The 19,037-nt window shown below is 42.0% G+C and overlaps 1 protein-coding gene across 4 annotated transcripts in view; it reads right to left on the bottom strand.

Moving 5' to 3' along the window:
- Positions 1-19,037, bottom strand: part of LOC110536598 (extended synaptotagmin-2-A) — a 41,340-nt gene that overhangs the window by 9,516 nt on the left and 12,787 nt on the right. For 2 of the 4 annotated variants that reach the window (XM_090189880.1, XM_090189879.1), the window contains exons 2-14: positions 18,110-18,151; positions 17,630-17,764; positions 16,938-17,014; positions 16,730-16,802; positions 11,482-11,571; positions 8,461-8,516; positions 5,404-5,524; positions 4,713-4,889; positions 2,795-2,877; positions 2,127-2,175; positions 1,678-1,767; positions 1,302-1,397; positions 292-393 (exon numbers count right to left, since the gene is read on the bottom strand). In XM_090189880.1, the coding sequence (XP_090046006.1) occupies positions 292-393; positions 1,302-1,397; positions 1,678-1,767; positions 2,127-2,175; positions 2,795-2,877; positions 4,713-4,889; positions 5,404-5,524; positions 8,461-8,516; positions 11,482-11,571; positions 16,730-16,802; positions 16,938-17,014; positions 17,630-17,764; positions 18,110-18,151 (1,191 nt within the window). The remainder of the gene's footprint in view (positions 1-291; positions 394-1,301; positions 1,398-1,677; positions 1,768-2,126; positions 2,176-2,794; positions 2,878-4,712; positions 4,890-5,403; positions 5,525-8,460; positions 8,517-11,481; positions 11,572-16,729; positions 16,803-16,937; positions 17,015-17,629; positions 17,765-18,109; positions 18,152-19,037) is intronic. The other 2 variants (XM_036935316.2, XM_036935315.2) reach the window with 1 other exon arrangement.

Below are 19,037 nucleotides of genomic sequence, written 5' to 3'. Positions count from 1 at the left end.
TTATTATTTAGTCAATATGATAAATATTCATGATCAACTGGGTATGGGAAATGACTGTATAATAATATTATTAGGATTTGCAACCATGCAGCAGAGTCAATCAACATGCTTTATGGTACAAGACTCACAGCAGCAGGTCTGTTACTTAGCTCTGGTCCAGGGCGTTGTTCGACTGGGTGATAGTGAACTCGCATCCGAACGACACCCTGCACCAGAGCTAGTGTGTTACTGTTTAACCCCACCACACACCGCTAATGCTAACTCTACGATGCAGAGTACCGGAGGACTCACAAATAAGGTTCTATACATTGAGGTATTGCTCTCACAAAAGACTAGGCCAGATGCTCTCCTCTCTTTTAAGTTTCCGCACCCAACGCTCCCTGTGAAGACGCTCTTTATAGGAGAGAACAGGGAGGGAAGAAGGTCAAGTATGGCTTAGACGCTAGAGACGCTGCCAGGCTCATTTAGGAGTTGACTGTCTTGGACTGATATTGACCCATCTGTTGGTTAAGGTCAGCGTTCAAAAGGTGAAAGAGTGTGTTGAAGGAGGAGAGAAAAAAAACAGGAGTTTCAACAAACAGACACTCAAATTAAGCCATTGAGGTGCTCATGTCATGTTCAAGGTGTGTTATGTAAGTGGAAGACCATGACAGACAGGGTTGAGGTGAGAACAGTAAACTACGGCATGTTGGCTGAACTACACCTTTGTACTGAAAATGTCTTGTTAAGCTGGGTTAAAAATATTTCTGAACATTCTTTTGAGGTTCAATTTGGCATCATTCACAATAGCTGCCTTGGGTGGAGTAGAATATGTCCAGAAAGTAGAAATATGACATTCTTCTCTGTATGCTTATTCACAACATTTAATAAGTCTACATTTGTTAAAAAAATTAAGTATAGCATGGACAAAATATATTATAATTCTGAAGTAAATGTTATCATGTGGGGGGGCAGGGTAGCCTAGTGGTTAGAGCGTTGGTCTCGTAACCGGAAGGTTGCAAGTTCAAATCCCCGAGCTGACAAGGTACAAATCTGTCATTCTGCCCCTGAACAGGCCCCTAACCCACTGTTCCTAGGCATTCATTGAAAATAAGAATTTGTTCTTAACTGACTTGCCTGGTTAAATAAAATAAAAATGTACAATATGTCAAATCAACTGCAGTGTAATGTGCTTTCACCTGCAGCAGTCTGAAGATGCCTCACATTCAGCTATTCAATAATGTAGCGATCTGCCTCACTCTGCCACCAGAGCACTCATTCAACCTTTAACTTCTAAATTCCTGTCACCTAGTTCTACTCACCGGCAGGTTCTTGGCTGAGTCCAAGTACACCACCAGCAGAGCAGACGAGAGTCCATCATTGGCCAGGTTGCGGTCAGCTCGCACACTCCTTAATACCTGATTGGACAGGAGAGTCACTCCTCAGACAAACTGGACTAGGAGAAGTGAGCAGCCTTGTAATTCACCTGTTACATAATGAATTAATGTGCATCTGGCAGTAACAAGACTGAAAGAGAGGCTAAGCCAAGACATTAGGGTAGGGTGCCATTTGGCACACGGACAAGGTAGCCTCCTAGTAAAATCTAATTATACAAGGTCTTGAATTATCAGACAATCTGTGGGGGGGGGGGGTAAGTAAGTACCAACTTTAAAAAGAGAAGGTTTTGTGATACTGCACCTGGTCCATCTTGTCAGGGGTAGAGAGCAGAGAGAGCCACTCCAGTTTCATGTGTAGTTTCCCCGTGGAGACTTCTTCCAGGTCAAACCACTAGAACGACAGGTTGTTCAAGGGTGCATCCCAAAATGGCACCCTATTCCCTTTATAGTGCACTACTTTTGTCCAGGACACATATCGAAAGTATCGCACTATAATGGGAATAAGGTGCAATTTGGGACATATATCTCACATGGCAACAGTGTAAAGTGGTGAGTGAATCAGACAATAAAAAAGACACCCACACATAATGTACAGTTCTCATGGATGACATCACAGCATCTTTAAATGAACACAGACAGATAATATACTAAGGCAAATAAATCTCTATCGAAGTGCCGAACTGAAGCCAAGTTCATGTTTTAATTTGAAACACATTTATTTGACGATGCAAAAAAATATATCAGATTTACCTCATCTACCTTCTGCTCTTTGTGAAGCTCTTTCATATCGATCATCAGGCTGCAATCGAAGACACAAAGATTGGATAAGAAATCAGTAGGGGGTCATTTAAGTAAACACCCTAAATCACCACAACAGAAGCTAAATTGATTCTCTGATACAGCATGTTGGCACTCTGACCCAGGGCCAATAGGGGAATAGGTTGCCATTTGGGACACAGCCAGGACCCTGTTAGGTGCTATGCTATAGCAGCACTAGAGCTAGACAAAACAAAATCAGCCTCCCATTGGGATGAGGCCCAAGAACAAGGGCTTTAGTCCAACTCCTAATGTGACTGATCACAGATACTTAATACATCAAAGATACTTTAATTTGTCTCTTCTCTCTTCCAAGGGGTCACCCTTCATTTTGTGGTGAGAAGATGGATGCTAAGTTTGAGATAGCTCTGTTCCAAGGCGTTACGTGCGGCTTGCTGACACTGAAGGCTCGGCATCAGCAAGCCGCAAGTAACGCTCTGGGCCAGAGCTAAATTTGTGACATATTTTCAGGCTAGACTTAAACAGACTGCTGTGGCTATTATAAGGTCAATTGTTTGATATTGGGTACGATAACTCACAATGCAGAGAAATAAGCCTTTTGATCATGAGGTAATAAGAAAAAGGACAGGACATGAGCTTACCTCCCCAGGAAATCATCTTTGTCTGGGTCCTCATCAAACAACTCAATCTCCAGGTGTTGGCCTGAGTGCTCATATACCAGTGCCTGGAAAGGACTTATGTCAATTAATCTCAAATATAGTAGGTCACACTGAATATAGCCAAAGGCTTGTAAAACATGACATGGTGGGTAGAACTGCATGAGAGCCAAAAATATGAGGAAATATTGGACAGTTGGAAATACAGTGCCTTGCGAAAGTATTCGGCCGCCTTGAACTTTGCGACCTTTTGCCACATTTCAGGCTTCAAACATAAAGATATAAAACTGTATTTTTTTGTGAAGAATCATGAAGTAGAACGACATTTATTGGATATTTCTAACTTTTTTAACAAATCAAAAACTGAAAAATTGGGCGTGCAAAATTATTCAGCCCCCTTAAGTTAATACTTTGTAGCGCCACCTTTTGCTGCGATTACAGCTGTATGTCTCTATCAGTTTTGCACATCGAGAGACTGACATTTTTTCCCCATTCCTCCTTGCAAAACAGCTCGAGCTCAGTGAGGTTGGATGGAGAGCATTTGTGAACAGCAGTTTTCAGTTCTTTCCACAGATTCTCGATTGGATTCAGGTCTGGACTTTGACTTGGCCATTCTAACACCTGGATATGTTTATTTTTGAACCATTCCATTATAGATTTTGCCTTATGTTTTGGATCATTGTCTTGTTGGAAGACAAATCTCCGTCCCAGTCTCAGGTCTTTTGCAGACTCCATCAGGTTTTCTTCCAGAATGGTCCTGTATTTGGCTCCATCCATCTTCCCATCAATTTTAACCATCTTCCCTGTCCCTGCTGAAGAAAAGCAGGCCCAAACCATGATGCTGCCACCACCATGTTTGACAGTGGGGATGGTGTGTTCAGCTGTGTTGCTTTTACGCCAAACATAACATTTTGCATTGTTGCCAAAAATATCAATTTTGGTTTCATCTGACCAGAGCACCTTCTTCCACATGTTTGGTGTCTCCCCCAGGTGGCTTGTGGCAAACTTTAAACAACACTTTTTATGGATATCTTTAAGAAATGGCTTTCTTGCCACTCTTCCATAAAGGCCAGATTGGTGCAATATACGACTGATTGTTGTCCTATGGACAGAGTCTCCCACCTCAGCTGTAGATCTCTGCAGTTCATCCAGAGTGATCATGGGCCTCTTGGCTGCATCTCTGATCAGTCTTTTCCTTGTATGAGCTGAAAGTTTAGAGGGACGGCCAGGTCTTGGTAGATTTGCAGTGGTCTGATACTCCTTCCATTTCAATATTATCGCTTGCACAATGCTCCTTGGGATGTTTAAAGCTTGGGAAATCTTTTTGTATCCAAATCTGCCTGGTGTGTTCCTTGTTCTTCATGATGCTCTCTGCGCTTTTAACGGACCTCTGAGACTATCACAGTGCAGGTGCATTTATACGGAGACTTGATTACACACAGGTGGATTGTATTTATCATCATTAGTCATTTAGGTCAACACTGGATCATTCAGAGATCCTCACTGAACTTCTGGAGAGAGTTTGATGCACTGAAAGTAAAGGGGCTGAATAATTTTGCACGCCCAATTTTTCAGTTTTTGATTTGTTAAAAAAGTTTGAAATATCCAATAAATGTCGTTCCACTTCATGATTGTGTCCCACTTGTTGTTGATTCTTCACAAAAAAATACAGTTTTATATCTTTATGTTTGAAGCCTGAAATGTGGCAAAAGGTCGCAAAGTTCAAGGGGGCCGAATACTTTCGCAAGGCACTGTATGTATGGAAGTTGTATCTGGTTCTACATATACCCTATGTTGCTGTCCCTGGGGTAGTTAGCACACATGGGCAGGTTTCATTGACGTTTCTGCCCCTGGGAAAGTCACTGTATGATATAAGAGTTCATTTTCAGTTGATTTCGTTTACCTCGTAAACTTCGTTCCATTTGGGGTGTAGGCTCTCTTTGACGGTCTTGCTCTGGAAGAGCTGGTTTCCAATATGGAGGACGCCGTAAGGGTCAGACTTCCCCTTGATCAGGCCACCCAGGAATTTATCCTTCCCTTCCAGGTCCTGAGCCTCCAGGAAGTGAATCCTCAGGACTCCCTGGTGACACACACAGCACAGGGACACTTTAAAATAGGACACAGTAAAACATTAAAGGGACATTGCACTTTCAAACCAAAGTTTGTCAGATGATTTCAAACTTCTAAAGTAATCTAATTGTTGTCTAAAACTCTAAAGTAGTCAAGATGAAACCACGTCCCACAACATCCGTTGTGTGGATCCAGCTATATGCCTCCTCCCCAAATTAATGGAAAAGATACGCACTGAATAAAACCGGGAAAACCAGGAAATTAGACAATGCTTATCTTTACCATTAATTTGGGTTGAAGGCATATAGCTGGATCTACACATCCAATGTCTTGAAACATGGTTTCATCTTGACATTAGTCTAACTTTTCGTATTTTGTTCAATAGTCCGTTGGTTTATATATTCCCCAAAAATGTGCATGCCAAAATACTAAGATGTGTTTTTTCAGTTAAGTGATCCTTTAATTAGTGTGTGAAATATGATGATGTGTGATTAGACATAAAGACAGGTGAAAGGCTGCAGTACTTTTGGCATAGGGAAGCGTAGCTGAGCAAGTTCTACATCCCCCACCAGTGGGATAGTGATGCGGTTGGGCAACACCAGGTAGCTGTAGATCATGTCCTGAATTAGACTGTCAGACAAGCCACTGAGGAAAAACGAAACACAACAAACCCCACAGTCAGTCAGTACAACCTTGTGATGACAATATTCTCACCTATTCTCAGTCAAGCACAAAGGATGTGTCTTTTTCCATTTTATAAAATGGAAGGAACATTGGAAGGGGTTCAAGCACCTCAAAATATCAATGTAATAAACTAGGGAGTCAACACTTAGCAGTGACATTAAGGAGGTCTTACGGCCTGGGAATTACAATGCCTGGTTAAGAGAAGTCGATAGCCATAAGTGGTCTAGTATCTGCTGAGATTTTCAGTTAACCTTTGAGCTCTCCACTTCGGCCTAATTCTGTACACAGAAATAACTGCATGAGAGGGTTGAAGCAATCTGTAAAGATTAAACAACCGTATATATTTGAAAAGGCATAGAACCAATTTAAATACCTCCATATACAGTACATTCCTTCACTCTTTCTCTCTTATTTCTCTAAGAAACGTAGTTATCATTTTATCCTATCATTTCTTTTGCAGCTAAGGAGCATTACAAAGGACATGATTCCTCTTTAGTGTTGGATCAATCACGTGGAACACACACAGGTACACACACATGCACACGAGCGGGGTGAGCTGCTTTCAACTTGCAGCTGGCGTTGACCGTCGCATACATGCAGCTCGGTGGCAAGTAAAGTAATGTATTTAATATTACAGTACACCTACCGTAATATAAATACAGTATCAAAGAAAGTACTGTGTAACGGCACACAGTAGAATACCGTAAAATGTACTGTATTATACTGTAAAAAAGTAAATACTACCGTAATCTGAATTAAGGGGAGAGGTTTGTATTTTACTGTAATTACTAAGAATTGGTGCAATCAAGTTGGCTGCTTGGTAAAGTGTTTACACATGAATTAATGGTATTTTATATGACTTGCACTTCTAGAGGTATAACAACATAGGAGTTAAATGGGTAGAGTGTTCTCACTCACGATTACAACAAATATAGCATCTTACAGGCATGCCTCAAAATATGTTAAATGAGACAGAAACAACAATACCATGCACCCACTATTGGTCAAATGTTTTTTTGGCGCTCCAAAGTTACGGTACGGTACTGTATTATGTGGGGTGGAATTACAGTACAGTTCAAAATATAGTAATTATTTTCCCACCAACAACATTTCCCATAAAGCAACATAACTTACAGTATGCTGCAGTCAAGCATTTCAGAGTTTTTTACTGTTGATAATACCCCAAATTACCATATAATTTACAGTTCTCTGTTACAGTGTGTAACGTGTACGCTGGGAGTCAGGAAGCAAGTACAGGGAGTGACTTCAATAATAAATAACAAAACAAGAAACACAAGTAGCGTACAGACATGAAACACTGAAACAGAAACAATAATGCCTGGGAACCAAAGGAAGTGACATAGGGAAGGTAATCAGGCAGGTGATGGAGTCCAGGTGAGTCTGATGAGGCGCTGGTGTGCGTAACGATGGTGACAGGTGTGCGTAATAATGAGCAGCCTGGTGACCTCGAGCGCCATCCCCTAGCCTCCACAAACAGACCCACAGTGTCCTGACTGCACGGATCTATTACACCCCTACAGAGAACTAGCGGTGTGGGGGATGATTTCCGTCACTGAGCTGCGGATGTGTCAACACCCGTGTCTAAATAAATAGACTGTGGGGAGGAGAGTGGCTGTATCGTGAAATCTTTATTAGGGCCTTTTTCCACCGCAACATTAGCATTTACAGAATGCTTTTTAAGAAGTGAATGTGAATAACAGAAATGATGCCAGACGTCTGCAGAGAAGACAAAGGCTATCTGCACTTCAAATGGCTTGGCTCCTTTACCAGCAGGGGGAAACATATTCTATGGGATCCATTGGCTTATGGATGAGTTGTGCTTGTTTCCCCAGCCAACAGTTCTCTGTCTATGTGACTCTTATGTATGCATGTTGTTGCTGTACGTGTCTTGCTGGTGAGTGGTTACAAATCCAATTTGCTCTTGTGGGATTCAATTCAACGCAAGTAGTAGCACCGCCACACAACAGCAAAATGTAAAGACAACACAAGAAAAGTGTTTACTTCTTAGCCAATGCCTCTTTACAGTCACGTCTATTATATTCGACACTAAAGCATAACAGTTGCTCTCGAAAAGCAGACCATCCAATTTGCTCTTTCCTTTAAATGAGCCCTAAGAAATCCCCAAGTCCCCTGCCCATTACCCCATCATTTCGGGTGTTGAGAGATGTGCAGAATAGAGTATTTTAGCAACCTTAGAGAGTTGGTGGAGCAGCCCAATTTACACACTATAGATCTCTATAAAGTCAGAGTTGAGTTGCACAAATGAAAGCGACAGCTTGTTCAACCATAAAAACCTTCTTGCTTTCTGAGCCTTTTTAGTCTCACAGCTTGCAGGCAGGCATGTGTTGCGGTGAGCAGCTGTAGGGTGATGGTCCCTCTAGTTTAGTGGCAATCTGCAGTTCAAACAATAACAAAGCCCAAATGTATCCAAATCATAGATACGCTATGGATGCAAGGACTCACCATCCCTGATATCAAAATTAGAGTTTATACAGTGTTTGTTTGCAACTACACTGTTAACAACTAATGGAGTAAAACAAGTGTATACTTTGGGTTGTGATGCAGTACGACTATTGAACTGAGCCCATAAGGCTCATGTTATATTCTTTAAGAAACAAAATGGGTATATATCATTAATATAAAATTTTAAAAAATGGTTGTAGAAACCCCAAAACGTGTTGTACCTAAAAGTAGTGAAAGCTTTGCCTGACAAAAGAGGGTGTAGGGTGAAGTTGCCCCAAGATGCTGATCTTGGGTCAGTTTTACATTTTCCCCACTAGTGGTTAAGGTTAGGATTGGGGGAGGGGAACCCGCTCCTAGATCTGGACCTAGGGGAAACTTCACCCCAGAGCACAAAACAGACCCAGTTTACTTACTTGAGCCCAGGAATGTCTAGTATATTGGTGATTCCTGTCCAGTTGATGTCCAAAAGCTAGATGAAAACAAAACACATGTAGATTTAGCGGTATGGAATCTGGAAGAACATGCTGTACAGAGAACGATTGAAAAGACACACCTGCGCTTTTTTACTCAAATTATCTAAAAACAAACACCATCTTATAGAAGGGAAAATGCACACAGGGACACTAGCCAGAAGAGTGAGATTAAGTAAATTATCTACATTGATTCAAGCACTTAACTTTAATGTTGTGTGACTCCTGTGACGTAATTACTCACAAGTGCAGCAAAGTAAAACAGAAGCCAAAGAAGCTCATTTCCTTGCCTCTTGACAAATAAACCAATTTCCTTTGAAATCTGACAATTTTGCAGCCGATGGTGTGCCAACATGCACATTTTTTGTTGTTGTTGCAGTTTTACCCTATATTTAGCCTGATGGAACCAGCCTTAAATCTGTGTTCCATTTCTGTAGTAAATACCCAATACAACTTTATTATTTACGAACAATATAAAATGTGTCTTCTGCTCTGTTCTCAACCCCTGAGCTACCATTTTGTGTTATCATGGCTTGATGTTTCAATATACAAAACAATACACAATGACGGTGAGACATACAGTATATGTACTGTATACAATCAGGCTGGTTCTAACAGGCTACTAGAGTTAAATACTGTACCTAACTGTTTTACTTGTTTCAGCTTTCTCTTATATACGTTACTGTTGAACTGGGGACACACATCTTTGTACAGTCTGTGTATGAGTCAGTGTTAGAACACTGACACCAAAGATACCGCCCCCCCAGATTGGACTAATACTTGACCCGCTGAAAGATTATTACAAAAACAATCCTCTGGAACCAAATCCGTATACAGGGGCTGTTCCCAACAACATCCTATTTCCTATGGACCTTGATCAACAGTAGCACACAACATAGAAAATATGGCGCCATTTAGGGCCTCCCGGGTGGCGCAGTGGTTAAGGGCGCTGTACTGCAGCGCCAGCTGTGCCATCAGAGTCCCTGGGTTCGCGCCCAGGCTCTGTCATAACCGGCCGCGACCGGGAGGTCCGTGGGGCGACGCACAATTGGCCCAGCGTCGTCCGGGTTAGGGAGGGCTTGGTCGGTAGGGATGTCCTTGCGCACCAGCGACTCCTGTGGCGGGCCGGGCGCAGTGCGCGCTAACCAGGCTAGCCAGGTGCACGGTGTTTCCTCCGACACATTGGTGCGGCTGGCTTCCGGGTTGGATGCGCGCTGTGTTAAGAAGCAGTGCGGCTGGTTGGGTTGACGCATGACTTTCAACCTTCGTCTCTCCCGAGCCCGTACGGGAGTTGTAGCGATGAGACAAGATAGTAGATACTACAACAATTAGATACCATGAAATTGGGGAGAAAAAGGGGGTAAAAAATGCAAAATATATATATATATATAATAATAAAAAATATGGCGCCATTTGGGATGTACACAGGTTCTATTAAGGTCAGGGAGCCAGGGACTGTGTATTTTTCCATGCAAAGTCTCTTACCAAAAGGTTTTGTGGTTATACAATGTTATGATAAAAGGGTCTGCCTGTTTGAAATCACCCTGCATATTGGTATATTGGTAAACGTGAACATTTTATCTGAGTGACAGCACAGCTAAGCCAGAAAAAGTTACCGGCAAGGAGTCGGAAAGGTAGTAACTTCTAAGCTGGCGGGTATTTTTTTTCTTTATGCTAGTCGGAGCTTTGATGCGTCTCTTGGCTCAAGGAATCAATTTCAATGCGTTTTACAGCCCCCCCCCCCCCCCCCCCCCCCCCCCCCTTATCTCTCTCTCTGTGTGTTGCCTACATTCACTGCAGCAGATATAGTGTTGAGCAAGGACTGTCCGGAACACTGCAAGGCAACCAACGTAGCTAATTCCATATGGTGCATTTCCACTGCATGGATTGGTGCCAATGTTTGGCCCAAATACTGTGTTTTGCCTTTTTTGTCTAACACTGGTGCATACAAAGAAGGCTGGAGTGACACCAGCTGCAGTGGAGAAGCCCTATAGGGGGTACTTTACCGTAGCAGTGAACTGGCAGAGCAGTGTGGCTTCTTCTCCAAGCATAACATGATCAACTAATGGAGGGTCCTTGGAGACCATGTACACAATGTGTACCAATTAAAACAGCTGCGCATTGCAGAACTTTGCAGCTGTGCATTTTAGCTGTGCATTGCGGAACTAGCCTTCCTAAGGATGTTTCCCCTCCAGTTCTCTGCGTTTCACCTCTCTGGCAACACAGCACAGACAAGGGCATCGCCTAAAATGGTATCCTCCCATCCACAAGTTGTCTCAGAATGCTATTTTATTTGGCAGTCAAGATTGAACCATTTAAGGAGGAGAATGAAGGGTTGTCCGCTTCACTGTGAAGCATTCTGGAGAATATTCTACATAGTCCTACCCCCTTAAATCAGAGAGAAGAGGGCCCCTTTTTATCCTTTACCTCAAAGGTTCTTCCATAAAATGTGCTTTTTCCCCCATTATTAGGATGACAGAAAATAGAAATATAAGCATTCCTGAGGCCACAGAAACAGGAGCTCCTGGTCCAGAGTCTGTGGTCTGCTCTCAAAGAAGATTAATTACACTCAGATACTGTGTAGTTAACACCCACTGCGTGGCTTGTGTCCCAACATGTAACAACACTGCGACTCACAGTCTTACCACTACACTCCTCCTGCTTCTTCTCTCTGCTGTCTGCACTGCGGCTGGCATAGGCAGTGCAAAGAAATCCACCAAAGTAGGACTAGCCTGATCTATGTCTATTTAAGGCTCCAGTGTCTCCACTCGGGACTCGTATCTGACTTAAATTGGCCAAATGTTTAGGCAGAACATAGGCCTGGAGGCTCAGCACTACAGGAAGGAAGACAGTGATAAAATAGCCATTGCTGTCTTCAACTGTCTTGCAAGCAGCAAGTGACTTTAATTCCAAATGATAGAAAGAGGAAGTGTGTGTCAAGTGTGTGTCAGGGCTAGAACTTACAGGTTTCTTCAGAAAGAACAGGGACAAGGCTCCTATCAGGGGCATGTCACCTAGCAACGGCTCCATGACTACTCTCAACACTCCATGGAGCTGTGAAACACAAAAGAAGCATCAAGATAAAAACACGCTCGCAGAGATAAAACACACACACAACCACACATCATTAAGGGAGCTTTCAGTATCAGGGAACCAACACTACAGGCCCTTGACCCACCTAATGACCTGAACATTCAAGAGTGGACGCCTGGACACCACAGCAGGCACGTGCCTCCAGAGACACTCCAAAGGGGTCTTTCACTCCAAAGAAGCCCCCCCCCCCCCCCCCCCCCCACACACACACACACACTACTACTGCATTACTATCAGACATAACATATCTGTCATCCTCAACTTCCTGAACAGATATAATTAGCTCTCTCTCTCAAGACAAGCAGGTCGTTTAAGTGCTGATACTGTAAATGAGCAAAACAGGCCCCACTATTATTTTTGTTCAATGGACATGAGTTTAAAACAAAATGGTAATTATCCATATAAAGAAACCAGTGTCTATTGTCTCAATCGCAGTATTTATTTGTTTACTAAAAAAAAAAAAAAAAAATCACACACAAAAATAAGACTTAAGATTTAAACTCCCCTTCAAAAGACGCAAAGTACGCTGTTTCCAAACTCCACTATACGATGTACTGTGAGTATGAGAAATGTGAGCCAGTGCTTTATAATAGGGCTTTGTGAAGTAAATATCTTCAAGGGACGACACTAACGGCTCAACCTACTTTTCCTGAGGAAAAACAAGATGAGATGCCATGAAAAAAACGAGAACACTGTTGTCAGCCATGATTTACCATATAGGCTACAGTACAAAGCCTTGGCTACAGGTTACCAATTTAGGCAAATAGCTCTTTTCTCCCAATCATAACCTTGGTCAGATACACATGGCTAGCAGATGTTAATGCGAGTGTAGTGAAATGCTTGTGCTTCTAGTTCTGACAGTGCAGTAATATCTACCGAGTAATCAAACAATTCCACAACAACTACCTAATACACATAAATCTAAGTAAAGGGATGGAATAAGAATATATACACATATAAATATAAGGATGAGCGATGAACGAGCGGCATAGGCAAGATGCAATAGATGGTATAAAATACAGTATATACATAAACTACCAGTCAAAAGTTTTAGAACACCAACTCATTCAGAGGGTTTTCTTTATTTTTACTACTTTCTACATTGTAGAATAATAGTGAAGACATCAAAACTATGAAATAACACATATGGAATTATGTAGAAACCTAAAAAGGGTTAAACAAATCCAAATATATTTCAAATAGCCACCCTTTGCCTTGATGACAGCTTTGCACACTCTTGGCATTCTCTCAACCAGCTTCAATTAACAGGTGTGCCTTCTTAAAAGTTCATTTGTGGAATTTCTTTCCTTCTTAATGCGTTTGAGCCAATCAGCTGTGTTGTGAGGTAGGGGGTATACAGAAGATAGCTCTATTTGGTAAAAGACCAAGTCCATATTATTGCAAGAACAGCTCAAATAAGCAAAGAAACGACAGTCCATCATTACTTTAAGACATGAAATTCAGTCGATACGGAAAGTTTCAAGAACTTTGAATGTTTCTTCAAGTGCAGTTGTAAAAATCTTCAAGCTCTATGATGAAACTGGCTCTCATGAGCATTGCCACAGGGATGGAAGACCCAGAGTTACATCTGCTGCAGAGGACAAGTTCATTAGAGTTACAGCCTCAGAAATTGCAGCCCAAATAAAAGCTTCACAGATTTCAAGTAACAGACACATGAATCAGGCCTTTATGATTGAATTTCTGAAAACAAACCAATACTACCAAACCAATACTACCAATACTCAAAACATTTCAAACTACTTTTGTAATACAACTTGAGGTATTTCTAAACGTATATAATCGATCAAATTGAAGATGGGATGATCTGTGTTCAATACAGGAGCAAAACAAACTGACGCTACTTTTCTGGTTACGCATCTCTATCAAAAGGTACACATGAAGTGACGTTCGTTCTGAGCTATGGTACTTCTTCATTACACAAAGGAAAAACCTCAACCAATTTCTAAAAACTGGTGACATCCAGTGGAAGCGGTAGGAACTACAGGAAAGTCGATTAGAATTCTGGATTCCCCATGAAAACATATTGAAAAGACAGTGACTTTTCGGGGTTTCGCCTGCTAAATAAGTTATGTTATACTCACAGACATGAGTGTTTTCTATCCAATACTAATAATAATATGTATATATTAGGATCTGGGACAGAGTAGGAGGCAGTTCAGTTTGGGCACGCTATTTATCCAAAAGTGAAAATGCTGCCCCCTACCCCAAAACAGGTTAAGTGTTGTATCATAGTTTTGATGTCTTCACTATTATTCTACCATGTAAAAAAATGTTTTTTTTAATTAGTAAAAATAGTAAAAATAAAGAAAAACCCTTGAAGCTGTTCTAAAACCTTTGACTGGTAGTGTATGAGATGAGAAATGCAAGATACGTAAACATTGTTAAAATGGCATTACCAAAGTGACTAGTGATCCATTTATTAAAGTGGCCAATGATTTCAAGTCTGTATGTAGGCAGCAGCCTCTCTGTGTTAGTGATGGCTGTTTAACAGTCTGATGGCCTTGAGATAGAAGCTATAGGCAGTCTCTCGGTCCCAGCTTTGATGCACCTGTACTGACCTCACCTTCTGGATGATAGCTGCGTGAACAGGCAGTGGCTCTGGTGGTTGTTGTCCTTGATTATCTTTTTGGCCTTCCTGTGACATCAGGTGCTGTAGGTGTCGAGGAGGGAAGGTAGTTTGCCCTCGGTGATGCATTTTGCAGACCGCCCCACCCTTTGGAGAGCCTTGCAGTTGTGGGCGGTGCAGTTGCCGTACCAGGCGGTGATACAGCCCGACAGGATGCTCTCAATTGTGCATCTGTAAAGGTTTGTTAGGGTTTTAGGTGACAAACACATTTCTTCAGCCTCCTGAGGTTGAAGAGGTACTGTTGTGCCTTCTTCACCACACTGTCTGTGTGGATGGACCATTTCAGTTTGTCCGTGATGTGTACACCGAGGAACTTAAAACTTTCCACCTTCTCCACTGATGTCCCGTCGATGTGGATAGGGGGGGGGGGGGGGACTCCCTCTGCTGTTTCCTGAAGTCCACGATCATCTCCTTTGTTTTGTTGACGTTGAGTGAGAGGTTGTTTTCCTGACTCCAAGTGCCCTCACCTCATTCCTGTAGGCGGTCTCGTTGTTGTTGGTAATCAAGCCCACTACTGTTGTGTCATCTGCAAACTTGATGATTGAGTTGGAGGTGTGCATGGCCACACAGTCATGGGTGAACAGGGGGTACAGGAGGGGTCTGATCACGCACCCTTGTGGGGCCCCAGTGTTGAGGATCAGCGAAGTGGAGATGTTGTTTCCTACCTTCACCACATGGAGGCGGACCGTCAGAAAGTCCAGGACCCAATTTCACAGCGCGGGGTTGAGACCCAGGGCCTCAAGCTCAATGATGAGCTTGAAGGGTACTATGGTGTTAAATGCTGAGCTGTAGTCAATGAACAGCATTCTTACATAAGTATTCCTTTTGACCAGATAGGGTAGTGTGCAGTGTGATGGCGATTGCATCGTCTGTGGACCTATTGGGGCGGTATGCAAATTGTAGTGGGTCTAGGGTGGCAGGTAAGGTGGAGGTGATATGATCCTTGACTAGTCTCTCAAAGCACTTCATGATGACAGAAGTGAGTGCTACGGGGAGATAGTCTTTTAGTCTTTGCCTTCTTGGGTACAGGAACAAGCGTGGCCATAACAGTGAATCCATAAAGAAAAAAAGCGGAGAATCCAAGCTTTCCAACAATGTCAGAATTATTACAGTACTAATACTCAGCAAATATAATTAACATTTTCAATAGAGAAAAAACAACTGCACTCGCATTTTGCCAACTGCGAGCGCAGCAACACAGATGAATAACAACGCACATGGCAAAATAGAGCTTCTGTTGTGGTCAAAGCAAAAACAGCCTACGTGACAGTAAGAGAGTAAAAAGTATTATTTCTAGTTGAGGTTAGTTACAATTGTAGTGTCCTGGCTGCGCATCTGTTCAAAAGAGAGACGAGTGACTGAAGTGATTGCCTGAGAGCTGTAGCCTATGGGAGTGCCAGACAGATCAGCTCAATCAGACTGTGCAACTGAAAGACGTTCATTCTGCCAATGAGAGGATTGCATAAAATATTCTGCAAAGGCATGCGTGCTTATGATTGGACAAAACAGATGAAAAGGAGCTTCATGTCAAATTTTATGTTTATTAGCCTCACATGGAATTCTCATCACATTGTCGTCAAATATAAATGACGTGTTTTTTTTGGTTATAGTTATTTGTTTACTTTTTTTTAAGGCATCTCGTCTCGTTACCTTCATTCATTTTCGTCAGGAATGTATTTTTTTTTGTCATAGTTATTGTTAACGAAATTGAAACTGGCGGGCATTGGTTACAATCTGCCACAATGTGTCAGCTATTTGAGGGGAAAGTAGGCCTAGTTGGACAAGGCCATCTGAAAGTGCACATGATGGAAGTTAAAAGGTAAATATAAATGATTTCATGGGGTAAAAAAACACACTGACTAATAGGTGACTTAAATGATTGTGACTAAAACTAGACAAAAATTGTCCAGAGTTTTAGCCGACTGATAAGGAGGATGAAATGACTCAAATGCGACGAATATGAAAAGGTATTTTAGTCAAAAGACTAAGACTGAACCTACATCTAAAACCAAAGTCTAAACTAACACCGCACAATGTAACTGATCACACAGTATATTGCTTGCAAGTCATTGCAGTAAAAACAAATCTAATGTTGTTTGCAAGCCAGTGTAATTGAGCAAGCAGGCATCATAAAAGTCACTTTTACATGCACTCACAACATTCGGTTGGAGTTTACTGTCCTCGACTCTGATGAACAGGTTATCCGTGACATTATCAACGATCAGAGCATCCATTACAGAGTTGTATAGTTAATATATTTTTATGGCCAGCCCCAGATCCAATTCAGACTTCAAGTGAAGGGTGTTTGTTAAATGAAATAAAATAAAAACTTGTCCCCCCCGGTGTTTTATACATCCCTAAGAAATTACATTTTAAAATATTATCACCCAAAAAATGTTACGTTAGGTTTTTATGTCTCTAATTAATCCTAAAACAACAGAGAATAAGACAATAACATAATTTCTGCATTACCTGTATGCTCTTAATACCAGCTTTGCAGTAGTATCTTTTGATGTCCACATCAATTTCAGTATTTCCAACAAAACTGGAGAAAAAAAGTTCAACATCATCAAAATCACATGTTTATCTATGTAAAAAAAAATAATTACATACTGCACAGAGTACATTCTATGACAAGCCAAAGGCTACAATCTATCCAAAATAGAGATAGTCAGGTCACCTGATCTGTAGGTCCATGATGATCTGACGCTTGTCCACGTTCTCTGTGTAAACCTTGACCCCGTTGATCCTTAAAGGCTAAACACAAGACATCACGATATCACCACTAGGCCTCAGCCCCCCACTTGTGTTCTACCCAGTATGAACATCGCCACTACTCTGTGTCCCCTCCTGGAAACTATTTGGGAAACACCCACCAGCTGTCCCTACAACACAGACACATGCACAGATACGGGTCTAGGGGTGCTTTAGCACTTGCCCTTTTCCCCACCTATAAGAAAAATGTAAGAGCTGTTTGAAAAGACTGCCTGAAATGTACGCCTGTTTTGGTGGGATGGAGCTTTGTCCTTTCCAATGTGACATCACCATGCAGTGAATTTGTTAATAACAGCTAGTTTTCTGTTTTCCCCTTTCCCACTCAGAGACAGTACCAGCAAAATTCCTGCTTGAGAAATGCACCTTTGCGAAGAAGCTATTATGTTTCTTTTTGACCATTTTAATTGAAAACAATCACAGTAAGGTATTTAATTGTTACCCAGACAGAAATTATTTGATATTTAGATAAAAACGGTTGCAATGGACCTTTAAAACCAGATTGGGGAGGTTTGACCGCCTGTTGAATGGTTGAAAACCATCTTATAAACATAAGGCATGGTTAGGTAGAGACTCCTGCTGATAAGTCTTGATGTTCACCTTATCCCCCATGTTGAACTTGCTGAAGCGGAACGTGCTGAGGTGGGAGTTGGCTCCCTTCACGGCCGGCTCGATAGTCTCGCGGAACAGCTTCTCTATGAACTGGCAAATATACGGCCACATCTGTCTCACAGTCTGTAGGGCCAGAGGGAGGGGGAACGGATTAGTAAGTTGGCACCGGGCACACATTCTGACTATCATACAGTAAGTCAACACAGAAATGTAGGAGGCAGAGTGAAGGAGCTGAATTCACTGAATTAATTATTTAAGATCAGGTCCCATATTCACAAAGTGCCTGTTATTCAGCTGTCTCCATAGGATAACCCTTTGAAGAACCCTTTCTGGTTCCAGGTAGAACCCTATTTGAACATTTTACCTGGAACCAAAATGTATCTACACCGCAAAACCAAGCAGGAAAAGTAGGTCCTCATCTAAATAGAAGTGGAAATTCTAACAGTATGTTCCTCTTTGTTCTTTTACCTTGTTCAGCCACTCTACTCTTTCCACATCTGGGAAGTTGACCTAAAGAGAAAAAAAGTAACGACATCATTACTGTTTACATGGTCAAAACTGTTTTATTTGCCAGTACCAGTAGTCACTGATTCCATCTAAACAAACGCACTGTACATTGTTATTTTAAGTGAAATAGCTGTTGGACATGAGATATTCTGCCTAGGTTCAGCGGAAGTATGGCCGCTGCCTGCGTTGCATCCTAAATTGCACCCTATTGCCTATATTGCACTATTATTGACCAGTGTCCATAGTACTTCTGTGCACTATTTAGGGAATAGTGTGCCATTTGGGACGTAGTCCTGCAGTACTCCTGAACCCCTCCTGGTTATTACAAAGACATAACAGTACTGGAGCTGGAGCTGGCCACTCCACACAGTATGAGCATCAGTGAAAGAGAGGAGAGCCCTGCGCATACACATTGCCCACATACTGTACCTACACGTACACACGTACACACACACAAACCACATAAATAAATAACACTGGCTCTCATAAGCCAACAATCATCATAGTCTAAAAGCAAAACTTTTCTAATTAGGCTACCACACCTTTCCAGCACAACACAGAGGAAGTGTGCTGTCATGCGTTATCCCCTTAGGAGCAGCGGCTCCAGCGGTGTAGCCGTGGCAACGAGATTGCATGTGAGAGCTACAGGAGGCAGTAATGCTAACGCGGGTGAGAAAAGAGCTGATGCAGCATTAGCGTGACAGCGTAGAGGAGCATAGGATCAGACAGTGAGAGGAGTGGGAAGTAGGGAGAAAACTACTGCTGGGTTTGACAGATTCAAGCCTAGCTTTTTTTACATGCCACAAGTGCCTCTGTTATGCAATCAGGAGCACTCAAGTGGACATGGTTTCTATTAACCTGACACATACTATAAAGCAACAAATTCACA

Source organism: Oncorhynchus mykiss, chromosome 11 (genome assembly GCF_057628025.1).
Source record: "Oncorhynchus mykiss isolate SJ-2025 chromosome 11, ASM5762802v1, whole genome shotgun sequence".
Taxonomy (NCBI): Eukaryota; Metazoa; Chordata; class Actinopteri; order Salmoniformes; family Salmonidae; genus Oncorhynchus; species Oncorhynchus mykiss.
The sequence above is the reverse complement of the archived record's forward strand: the minus strand, read 5'-3'. Positions and strand labels throughout refer to the sequence as shown.